At 40.8% G+C, this 12981-nt stretch overlaps 1 protein-coding gene across 1 annotated transcript in view; it reads right to left on the bottom strand.

Moving 5' to 3' along the window:
* The window catches only part of ptprbl (protein tyrosine phosphatase receptor type B, like), a 32377-nt gene extending 30479 nt beyond the window's left edge, over positions 1 to 1898 (bottom strand). Inside the window, exon 1 of the mRNA XM_079163644.1 lies at positions 1613 to 1898. Coding sequence (XP_079019770.1) covers positions 1613 to 1658 — 46 coding nt within the window. The 5' untranslated portion in view covers positions 1659 to 1898. The remainder of the gene's footprint in view (positions 1 to 1612) is intronic.
* Between the last annotated feature and the right edge of the window lie 11083 nt (positions 1899 to 12981).

The following is a 12981-nucleotide window of genomic DNA, read 5'->3' on the forward strand; positions in this document are numbered from 1 at the left end:
CTGGGTCAATCACAGTCCGTCTCGGACGGAGAGCCTCTGTTCATTTGATGGACCACACTTGTGATTAAAAGGGACTGATAAAAGAAATTTTAAAATAAAAATAAAAAACTTGTATTTTTTATTGATTAAAAAACTTTTTGTCTTTTAATATACATATATCTAATAGAAGGCGCGCGGAAGTATAGCTAACTAATACGTAGCCCGTCACACTACCAACACACAATGTCCAACTCTAGAAACAAACAATGTCCAACTCTACAAACACACAATGTCCAACTCTAGAAACACACAATGTCCAACTCTACAAACAAACAATGTCCAACTCTACAAACACACAATGTCCAACTCTAGAAACACACAATGTCCAACTCTACAAACACACAATGTCCAACTCTACAAACACACAATGTCCAACTCTAGAAACACACAATGTCCAACTCTACAAACACACAATATCCAACTCTAGAAACACACAATGTCCAACTCTAGAAACACACAATGTCCAACTCTAGAAACACACAATGTCCAACTTTACAAACACACAATGTCCAACTCTACAAACAAACAATGTCCAACTCTAGAAACACACAATGTCCAACTCTAGAAACACACAATGTCCAACTCTAGAAACACACAATGTCCAACTCTAGAAACACACAATGTCCAACTCTAGAAACACACAATGTCCAACTCTAGAAACACACAATGTCCAACTCTAGAAACACACAATGTCCAACTCTAGAAACACACAATGTCCAACTCTAGAGCTCAACAATGTCCAACTCTAGAAACACACAATGTCCAACTCTAGAGCTCAACAATGTCCAACTCTACCAACACACAATGTCCAACTCTAGAAACACACAATGTCCAACTCTACAAACACACAATGTCCAACTCTAGAAACACACAATGTCCAACTCTACAAACACATAATGTCCAACTCTACAAACACACAATGTCCAACTCTAGAAACACACAATGTCCAACTCTAGAAACACACAATGTCCAACTAGAAACACATAATGTCCAACTCTAGAAACACACAATGTCCAACTCTAGAAATACACAATGTCCAACTCTAGAAACACACAATGTCCAACTCTAGAAACACACAATGTCCAACTCTAGAAACACACAATGTCCAACTCTAGAAACACACAATGTCCAACTCTAGAAACACACAATGTCCAACTCTACAAACACATAATGTCCAACTCTAGAAACACACAATGTCCAACTCTAGAAACACACAATGTCCAACTCTACAAACACACAATGTATGATTAGTAAAAGTACAAACACCATACTATGAAAATACTCCAGAACACATAAAAGTACTAAGAAGCTAATTTGCTTCTTTAGATGTTATTGTTATTATTATCATTGTTGTTATTATTGATATTAATATTATTATTATTATTATTATTATTATTATTATTATTGTTGTTGATATTACTATTATCTTCATATAAACTAACCTTTGAGAGACCGTTTGAACCTGACAATTAAAGATGACGTAACTTTTAGTTCAGAATGTCGAATTCATTTTCATGTCAAAGGAAACAGGAACTTCATATTTTGTAATCATATTAAAGATATTTACACTCACCTGTGCGCACTGACAAGTGTCTCCTCTCTCCATCCTCATTGGACATCACCGTTAAACGGTACAAAGTCCCGGGATCCAGATCCGGGATCCGACAGGTGAAGCTGGTTCTGGACTCTCCGTCCAGGTCACAATCAGAGACCTCAGGCCGAGAGTCCTCGTCAGAGAACAGGGTGAAGGAACAGGAGACGCCGGCGGTGGAGAACGTCACCTCCACCCAACTGGAGCTCGAGCTGACGTCAGTGACGTTTATGGAGCAGCAGGAAGCCTGAAACAGGAAGTGACATCACCACAGGTGAGCCTAAGAGGACTGAATTCATTCAATTTAAGAATGAATTAAATACCATTACTACCATTAATATTACTGTCATAATAATAATAATACATATTATTATTGTTATCAATAAAGATATTATTAGTGTAAATATTAGTGTTATTATGATCATTATTAATATTATTGTTGTTAGTACTCCTAAGCATTGATTGTCAGGTGTTTTGAGGTTCAGGTATCATGACATCATCTTTTTCTGTGATAGAGGTTGATGAATGCCTCAAACATCCTGATAGAGTCTGAAACCTAACTCACCTCGTCTACGCTCCAAAATAAAAGTATCAAACATGTTGTGGCGCATCTGAACCTCACAGACTTAAATCAGTCCACTTAATGACCAAAAAATACAAACGGTGCATCCCCGGATCAGCTGGCACACAGAGAATATAAAGTTAGAAAAATGTGTCTCCATCTACAGACACATCTACAGACACATCTACAGACAGCTGTTCCTCAGCTGATGGAGGCTGACTGCTGTTTTACATCACAGACGGATTGAAATATCTGGAGCTTCTTTATCACACATCATTCTCCAGATTTCTTTCTCACATTCATCAAACCGTGGACTTCATCTTTAAACTTTCACTGTGAACAGAGATCGACTCCCTGCCTTCCTTTCTGACTTTCTCTGACGATCTTCAGTATCAAACTGAGCCCCATCAATCAGAACCCACTGTTGTTATGGTGGAATAGGAGTTATCCAATCAGGAAGCAGCCTCAGATCCCCAGAACGAAATAATAAGAAATAATCTCATCAAACTTCATAATCCAGGTGAAGGTTTGATTAACAGCTGAAGGTTTGTAAACATGAAATAATTGAATAATAGCAGTAAACACAAATGTAACTGTAAAGCAACAAGAACACTTACAGGTGTAGTGGTGGTTGATGCTAAAGTCGTGGGCTGAGGTGTCATTGTAGTCGAAGGAGGAGTTGTGGTCATTCTGGTTGTTGTTGGAGCAACAGGTGTTGTACTGGCTGTACTGGTTGTACTGGTTGTGGTGGTGGGTTGTGTGGTTTTTATGCTTGTCATGGCTGTGGTCATCATGGTTGTAGTGGACGTAGGTGTTGTTACAGAGGTGGTTGTGGTTGGAGTTGTGGTTGTGGTTGTGGTTGGAGTTGTGGTTGTGGTTGTGGTTGGAGTTGTGGTTGTGGTTGGAGTTGGAGTTGGAGTTGTGGTTGTGGTGGATTTGGTTGTGGTTGGAGTTGGAGTTGTGGTTGTGGTGGATTTGGTTGTGGTTGTGGTTGAGGTTGGAGTTGTGGTTGTGGTTGGAGTTGTGGTTGTGGTTGTGGTTGGAGTTGTGGTTGGAGTTGGAGTTGGAGTTGTGGTTGTGGTTGGAGTTGTGGTTGTGGTTGGAGTTGGAGTTGGAGTTGTGGTTGTGGTTGGAGTTGTGGTTGTGGTTGAGGTGGTGATCCTTCTTGGTGACACCACCCCAGCTGTTGGAGATGTTGATGGAGCTCCTTCAGTCACTGAGACTTTCGGATGAACAGTCGAGACAGTCGGCAGCAGTGTGGTTATTGCGGATAGTGTTTGGGAAATGGTCGGCGGGGGTGTACGAGTTGATGGAGGATGAATCTCCAGGATGGAGGTAGACGTCATATCTGCTGTTGAAGGCACACAAGCAGTCGTAGGAGGAGGTGTAGTGGTGGTGGAGGAAGCTGAAAGACTTTTGTCAGTAATTGAATGTGTTGTATAAGTTGTTTCTAGGTTTGACTCAGTGTCAGAAACCGCAGATAAACCAACAATAGCATCAGAGGTGACCGGAACCTCAGAGGTGACCTCAGACGTGGTGGTGACCTCGGAGGAGACGTTGACCTCAGACGTGGTGGTGACCTCAGACGAGACGTTGACCTCAGACGAGACGTTGACCTCAGATGAGACGTTGACCTTAGACGTGGTGGTGACCTCGGAGGAGACGTTGACCTCAGACGAGACGTTGACCTCAGATGCGGTGGTGTCCTCGGAGGAGACGTTGACCTCAGACGTGGTGGTTTCCTCGGAGGAGACGTTGACCTCAGACATGGTGGTGACCTCGGAGGAGACGTTGACCTCAGACGAGACGTTGACCTCAGATGCGGTGGTGTCCTCGGAGGAGACGTTGATCTCAGGCGTGGTGGTGTCCTCAGACGAGACGTTGACCTCAGACATGGTGGTGACCTCGGAGGAGACGTTGACCTCAGACGAGACGTTGACCTCAGATGCGGTGGTGTCCTCGGAGGAGACGTTGATCTCAGACGTGGTGGTGTCCTCGGAGGAGACGTTGATCTCAGACGTGGTGGTGTCCTCGGAGGAGACGTTGATCTCAGGCGTGGTGGTGTCCTCAGACGAGACGTTGACCTCAGATGCGGTGGTGTCCTCAGACGAGACGTTGACCTCAGACGTGGTGGTGTCCTCGGAGGAGACGTTGACCTTAGACGTGGTGGTGACCTCAGACGAGACGTTGACCTCAGACGTGGTGGTTTCCTCGGAGGAGACGTTGACCTCAGATGCGGTGGTGTCCTCGGAGGAGACGTTGATCTCAGGCGTGGTGGTGTCCTCAGACGAGACGTTGACCTCAGACGTGGTGGTTTCCTCGGAGGAGACGTTGACCTCAGACATGGTGGTGTCCTCGGAGGAAACGTTGACCTCGGAGGACGCGTTGACCTCAGACGTGGTGGTGACCTCGGAGGAGACCGTGACCTTAGAGGTGCCCAGAAGGTCAGTTGTCGCTGAGGAAACTGTGGGGGAAACCAGAGTCACAGCTGCAGTTTCAGACTCAGGATCATTGCTAATTGAGGACGAGGATGCAGTAGAAAATTCTCCGTGTTCTGACGTCGTCCCGGCTTCGGTCCTGAGTTGAAGAACATTTGTAGCTGACAAACTCTCCGAACCATCAGAGGATCGGACTGAGGTGAACTCAGCCGGACTCGAGGAAACAACATGTCCACCGGTTGGAGCAGACAGCTCTGTGACTGAAGTTGAAACATCAGGTTTAAAGTCTGTAGTTTCCGACCTCCTGGTTGGAGGTTTGGTGATGTCGTTCACATACGTTGAGGCTCTGTTACTGGTTGAACTGAGGACTTCTGAGGACGGGACTTGTCTGGTGGTCCGGTGGGTTTTTACTGTGTCAGGACTTGTGATGGTGAAGACGGTGCTGAAGAGTCCCAGTGGTTTCAGTGTGGAAGAATAGAAGATGGAGACAGAAGTGGAGTCTGAAAAATGAGGAGAAAAGGACTTTAATGGCAACAAAAACATCTACAAACTAAAACGTAAAGAGGAACCTGAACCACAGTGAGGCGGCCCGGATCCCCCTGAGATCCACGACACGGGATAAAACCACCGATCGTCTTTTAAGATCTCGACACGACGTCTGTCTTTGATATTGAGTCGTCTAAATTCATGTGATTTGAATTGTTCTAGAAACAATAGCAGCGTGTCTCTGTGGATGTTAAAGTACAGATCAGATAAATACGTATTATTAGGAAGTAAAACCTGTTTCTCCGACATTCTACTGAATTTAGTTCATTATTTCTGAATCATTGTCAAGTGACTGAACCAATAAAGTGATGTTTTTATGCTTCAGTGCGTCTGACTTTGGAAAGACGGCTTTATGTTTTACAATGTTGAAAAGCATTAAAAACGTGTTTCCTGACAGGATGAGCTTTAAGAGACAGTAAGAACAACATCACGACTCTTGATCTTTGTCTTACTTTATAAGCTGTACTTTGTAAATGTCTAAGAGTTCCCAACCAGTAATACATTCAAACTAACCAATCAATCAACTAACACTGCTCTTCTAATTATTACATGTGTACAACATGAACAATGTACTGAAGTACTGCTGTACCTTCATTGACCTGCTTCTTAGCAACAGCTTAGAATGTCTTCTGTCTTTATAATCAGAGCAATGAAATAGGAATTTATCAGCAGGAGAAATGTGAGCGTTGATCCAGACTAAACTAGATTAAACTATATCAAAACAAACATGCAGCATCGTACTTTGGTCTGGCTTTAACCTGGACCGGTTGGTTACAGAAACTTTAGGCTTACTGGCAACAGAAAACAGAAGGAGGGGCTCATTCGTGACTTAATAATCATTTATGTTAAACTCAGAGGAGAGATGAACAGAAACATGTTGGCTGAGACTCTGACAGGAAGCCCAGCGCTGACGTTTTTCCTGTCTGACTGAGTGAACTAACAATGACAGGAAGTGTGAACTCACTGACTTCCTGTTGAGAGACACTGACGTTTAGCAGGTAGCCTGTCAGGTAAACTTCAGGGTCTCACTTTAGTGTTTCACAAAGACACATTAAAGAAATGAGAGATTGAGGCAGGAAGTGATGTCATGACGTCAGCTCTCTGGACAAGATTTAAGTCAACCTAAAGTTATATGACTCTTTATCTTTAGATATTATTAATATTCACAACATCTCATCAGTGGTGGAAAAAGATCTTGAACCTCAGTAAAAGTACTAATACCACAGTGTAGAAATACACATAAAAAAGTATCAGCATCAAAAGGTACACTTAAAGGTACAAACATAAAAGTACTCATTATGCAGAACAATGTGTATTATATGATTGTATTATACTTATTGATGCATTAATGTGAACATCACTTTAAGGCGGAGCTCATTTTATTGGCTTTATAAACTCCTGGTAGTTTAATCTGTAATGATACATCATCATTTATTGGTTGATTATGTTTTGTTTAAATAATCTGATTTACTTTACAGATTAAGATGATTTCTACGTCTAAACCTTCTACTCGTCTCTTAGACCTCATCCCGACTAGGCTGCCAGAAGAAGTTTTACTGTTAGTTAGCACGTCTTAGATATTATCAATCTGTCTTTACTAACAGGTTTATAGTTAGTGCTGGTTCAGGTTTATAGTTAGAGCTGGTTCAGGTTTATAGTTAGTGCTGGTTCAGGTTTATAGTTAGAGCTGGTTCAGGTTTATAGTTAGGGCTGGTTCAGGTTTATAGTTAGTGCTGGTTCAGGTTTATAGTTAGGGCTGGTTCAGGTTTATAGTTAGGGCTGGTTCAGGTTTATAGTTAGTGCTGGTTCAGGTTTATAGTTAGTGCTGGTTCAGGTTTATAGTTAGTGCTGGTTCAGGTTCATAGTTAGGGCTGGTTCAGGTTCATAGTTAGTGCTGGTTCAGGTTCATAGTTAGTGCTGACTCAGGTTTATAGTTAGGACTGGTTCAGGTTCATAGTTAGTGCTGACTCAGGTTTATAGTTAGTGCTGGTTCAGGTTTATAGTTAGTGCTGGTTCAGGTTCATAGTTAGTGCTGGTTCAGGTTCATAGTTAGTGCTGACTCAGGTTTATAGTTAGGACTGGTTCAGGTTCATAGTTAGTGCTGGTTCAGGTTCATAGTTAGTGCTGGTTCAGGTTCATAGTTAGAGCTGGTTCAGGTTTATAGTTAGGGCTGGTTCAGGTTTATAGTTAGTGCTGGTTCAGGTTCATAGTTAGTGCTGGTTCAGGTTCATAGTTAGTGCTGGTTCAGGTTCATAGTTAGTGCTGGTTCAGGTTCATAGTTAGTGCTGGTTCAGGTTCATAGTTAGTGCTGGTTCAGGTTTATAGTTAGTGCTGGTTCAGGTTCATAGTTAGTGCTGGTTCAGGTTCATAGTTAGTGCTGACTCAGGTTCATAGTTAGTGCTGGTTCAGGTTCATAGTTAGTGCTGACTCAGGTTTATAGTTAGGACTGGTTCAGCTTCTATTTCCACTTCTTACTTAGTAGTCATAATGTTTCCATCATTATTATACTGAATACTTTAATTATATATATATATATATATACAATATATATATATATATATATATATACAATATATATATATATATATATATTGTATATATATATATATATTGTATATATATATATATATTGTATGTATATATATATATATACAATATATATATATATATATATATATATACAGTATATATACTTACAGAGCCTGGAGTACACTGTGACATCACTGTTGGGTGTTGCTACAGGTTGTAAACGTGAAGGTGTCTCCTGGTTCTTCTCACCTGTTTGGGGACATAAAGATGTGATCCGCTGAGTCCCTCCTGAGTCCACATCGAACTTCCTCCACTCTGAAGCCTGCAGGTTTCCTGCAATCACGACTCGTGATCCCTGTTTCTTCAGGTACAGGTGAGTCTCAGCCAATCCCAGAGCTCCGTTGGTGTCGTCACAGCTCCACGACGGCGCTCTGCTGCAGTCACTGAGTTTGGCGAGGCGGTCATGGAGCGGCAGGTCGGGGGAGGGGTCAGTCCAGAGACACCTGGAGGACTGAGTGTGGACCAGCCGGGCCCCGCCCAGCCACGCCCACTGCTGGGCGGGGTCAGTGACATCACAACTTCCCAGGAGCACCACCTGACTCTGGGCGAAGAGACACAACCTCCTCGGGGTCGAGATGACGAGGAAACCAGCTGAGACGAGTTCACAACAAATCAAAGGTTATTCAAAGTTTCTATAATGATATAAAAAGAGTCTCTGTGTCTATAAACGTAGTAATAATCACACTCATAATCACATTATAATGCATTATAATGTGATTATGATGCATTGTAAAAAGGATTATAATGTGTTTCAACTATGGGAATTATAACAGTGACGAATAATTATGAAGTAATATGATATATAATATATATAATATATATATAATATATATATATAATATATAATATAGTTGAAACTATTCCTTTCTGTAATAAGAAGAAATCTATTTACTGTGGGCATATATGTATACATAAAAAAGTATATATAAATATATGTATTTATACATATATTTATATATACATGACATATATAAATATATATCTTTTTTATCATATTATTATTTGAATGTGGTTAATGGTCAAGATATCTTTATCTTCTTCTTCTTTGTTTATAATCACGTTGTAACAGCACAAATAATCCGTTTGATCAATATTAGTAATTATTAGTAATTATTAATAGAAGTAGTGCTCTCGCTCTTATTATTATAAAGTACATTTTGATTTCTGTGTACTTCATTTGAGTGTTTTAATTTTCTGCAGCTTTATACTTCTACTTCACTACATTTCACAGGTAATAAAGTAAACGTTGTATTTATTTACTGAAGAATCAAGTACATGAGTAAAAGAAGTCAAAGTACTTCTTTCATCACTGTGTTTCATTAATAATAAAACATAACTTCAATCCATTCATTGAGATATTTCTAATATTCAAACTGCTGTCATCTCATCAGTGGTGGAAGAAATACTCTTTTCATAAAGTACTAATACCACAGTGTAGAAATACTTTGTTAAGTACAAGTCCTGCATTCAAAATCTTACTTCAGTAAAAGTATTATCATCAGAATGTACTCAAAGTACCAAAAGTAAAAGTACGCATTATGAAGAGTGATATAAATATATACTGTATATATACATATACTCTATTATTATATTATTATTATTCTTAATGATGCAGTAACAGACTTAATACTGAATCTAAATGATTTATCAGAAAAAGAGCTCTTATTATAAAAATATAGTTTTATTTCTTTCTTTGGTGAACAAACAGACAAAAGTTCATCAGGTACTTTTGAAAGAAGTTTGTCGATCACACGGATCATCAGATCCTGATCCTGATCCTGATCCTGATCCAGACCACCAACACCATCACATCATCAGAGCAGTACTTACACACACAGCTGGATCCCAGTAGAATGAATAAAAGCAGAAGCGGGGCGTCCATGTTCCTTCATGCGTCCTCCAGCTTCAGATGAGCCAAACAGAGGAGCTGAAGGGAAGTGAGTGTTTGTGGGGAGGAAAAAGTCAGCGAGCAGCGTTTCCTTCTATTCAATTGTTGTGGAGGTTTCTCGGTGAAGGAGTTGTCGGAAATACCAGAGAACATCCTCCATGTTCAGTTCTAATAAACCTGCAGAAGAAGAAAACATCCAGCAGGAAGAGGAGGAGCAGCCCAGATTACTTCATGTGGAGACAAATATGTTCAGTTATTAGAAATCACCATAATAATAATAGTTCACAAAGAGCTCATGTCTTCGATTATTTAGCTTAAACCACATTTAATAAGACACAGTAAAGGTCAACGTCGTTGTGACTTTGAGACGTTATGACGTTGTGACTTTGTGACTTTATGACGTTGAGATTTTGTCAATTTGAGACGTGACGTGACGTTGAGACGTTGTGACTTTGAGACGTTGAGACGTTGAGACGTTGAGACGTTGTGACGTTGTGACGTTGTGACTTTGAGACTTTGTGACTTTGAGACTTTGTGACGTTGAGACGTTGTGACTTTGTGACTTTGAGACGTTGTGACGTTGTGACGTTGTGACGTTGTGACTTTGTGACGTTGAGACTTTGTGACGTTGTGACTTTGAGACATGACGTTGTGATTTTGTCAATTTGAGATGTGACGTGACTTTGTGACTTTGTGACTTTGAGACTTTGTGACGTTGTGACGTTGTGACTTTGTGACATTGAGACGTTGTGACGTGATGTTGTGATTTTGTCAATTTGAGACGTGACGTTGTGACTTTGTGACTTTGAGACATTGTGACGTTGTGACTTTGAGACTTTGTGACGTTGAGACGTTGTGACGTTGTGACGTTGAGACATTGAGACGTTGTGACTTTGTGACGTTGTGACGTTGTGACTTTGAGACATGACGTTGTGATTTTGTCAATTTGAGACGTGACGTTGTGACGTTGATACGTTGAGACTTTGTGACGTTGAGACATTGTGACGTTGTGACGTGATGTTGTGATTTTGTCAATTTGAGACGTGACGTTGTGACGTTGACTTTGTGATTTTGAGACATTGTGACGTTGTGACTTTGAGACGTTGTGATGTTGTGACGTTGAGACGTTGTGACTTTGTGACGTTGTGACTTTGAGACATGACATTGTGATTTTGTCAATTTGAGACGTGACGTTGTGACGTGACTTTGTGACATTGTGACGTGATGTTGTGATTTTGTGATTTTGTCAATTTGAGACGTGACGTTGTGACTTTGTGACTTTGAGACATTGTGACGTTGTGACTTTGACGTTGAGACGTTGTGACGTTGTGACTTTGTGACGTTGTGACGTGATGTTGTGATTTTGTCAATTTGAGACGTGACGTTGTGACTTTGTGACTTTGTGACATTGTGACTTTGAGACTTTGTGATGTTGTGACGTTGTGATTTTGTCAATTTGAGACGTGACGTTGTGACTTTGTGACTTTGAGACTTTGTGACTTTGAGACTTTGTGACTTTGAGACATTGTGACGTTGTGATTTTGTCAATTTGAGACGTGACGTTGTGACTTTGTGACTTTGAGACTTTGTGACGTTGAGACGTTGTGACGTTGTGACTTTGTGACGTTGTGACTTTGAGACTTTGTGACGTTGTGACGTTGAGACGTTGAGACGTTGTGATTTTGAGACATGACGTGATTTTGTCAATATGAGATGTAACGTTGTGACTTTGAGACATTGTGACGTTGTGACTTTGAGACTTTGTGACGTTGAGACGTTGTGACGTTGAGACGTTGTGACGTTGTGACTTTGAGACATGACGTTGTGATTTTGTCAATTTGAGACGTGATGTTGTGACTTTGTGACTTTGAGACATTGTGACGTTGTGACTTTGAGACTTTGTGACGTTGAGACGTTGTGACATTGTGACGTTGAGACGTTGTGACGTTGTGACTTTGAGACATGACGTTGTGATTTTGTCAATTTGAGACGTGACGTTGTGACTTTGTGACATTGTGACGTTGTGATTTTGTCAATTTGAGACGTGACGTTGATACGTTGATACGTTGAGACTTTGTGGCGTTGAGACGTTGTGACGTGATGTTGTGATTTTGTCAATTTGAGACGTGACTTTGAGACATTGTGACGTTGAGACGTTGTGACGTTGAGACGTTGTGACATTGTGACTTTGTGACGTTGTGACGTGATTTTGTCAATATGAGACGTGACATTGTGACTTTGTGACGTTGTGACGTTGAGACGTTGAGACGTTGTGACTTTGAGACGTGACGTTGACGTTGTGACGTTGTGACTTTGTGACGTTGTGACGTTGATACGTTGAGACTTTGTGACGTTGAGACGTTGTGACGTGATTTTGTCAATTTGAGACGTGACATTGTGACTTTGTGACGTTGTGACGTTGAGACGTTGTGACTTTGAGACGTGACGTTGACGTTGTGACGTTGTGACTTTGTGATGTTGTGACGTTGTGACGTTGAGACGTTGTGACGTTGAGACGTGACGTTGTCTTTGAGACGTTGTGACTTTGTGACGTTGTGACTTTGAGACTTTGAGACGTTGTGACGTTGTGACGTTGAGACGTTGTGACGTTGTGACGTTGTGACTTTGAGACATGACGTTGTGATTTTGTCAATTTGAGACGTGACGTTGTGACTTTGTGACTTTGAGACATTGTGACGTTGAGACGTTGTGACATGACGTTGTGATTTTGTCAATTTGAGACGTGACGTTGTGACTTTGTGACTTTGAGACATTGTGACGTTATGACTTTGTGATGTCGTGACTTGTAATGTGATGTAATGTGATGTGATAAATGAGTTTATATCTGTATTTATATTATAGTTTGGGGTATTTGTTTGTTATTTTAGAGACTTGGTTTGCATGTCATGTTACCCTCCACCTTTAGCTGTTCGACTCCCCTCCTCCTTTCACTGACATCCTGTCCTAGACAGGAGGAGGAAGAGGAAAAGGAGGAACATCTCCTCCACCCTCCACATCCTGACTGCAGCCTTCACACTGAACAAAAACAACAACCTGAAGTTCACTTCAACACAGTACAAGAATATTTCACTGAAATAAAATCTTTGGGAAAATATTTATATAAATTATGATACATGTAGTGTATTTAAGAAAAAGTATTAAATTATAAAATAGCTCTAACTTGTGATTCTGTTTAGAACAGCAGAGAAGGCTTTGCAGGCCCTGACGGCCACCACTGGCTGGCTCAGGTTTATTAGTAGTCGTTTCCATCATTATTATTACTCTCATTAATGAATCATTTCTGTCATATGCATTGAATGTGTTGTAA

The sequence above is a fragment of the Pholis gunnellus genome (assembly GCF_910591455.1).
Source record: "Pholis gunnellus genome assembly, chromosome: 7".
In the NCBI taxonomy this organism is placed as follows: Eukaryota; Metazoa; Chordata; class Actinopteri; order Perciformes; family Pholidae; genus Pholis; species Pholis gunnellus.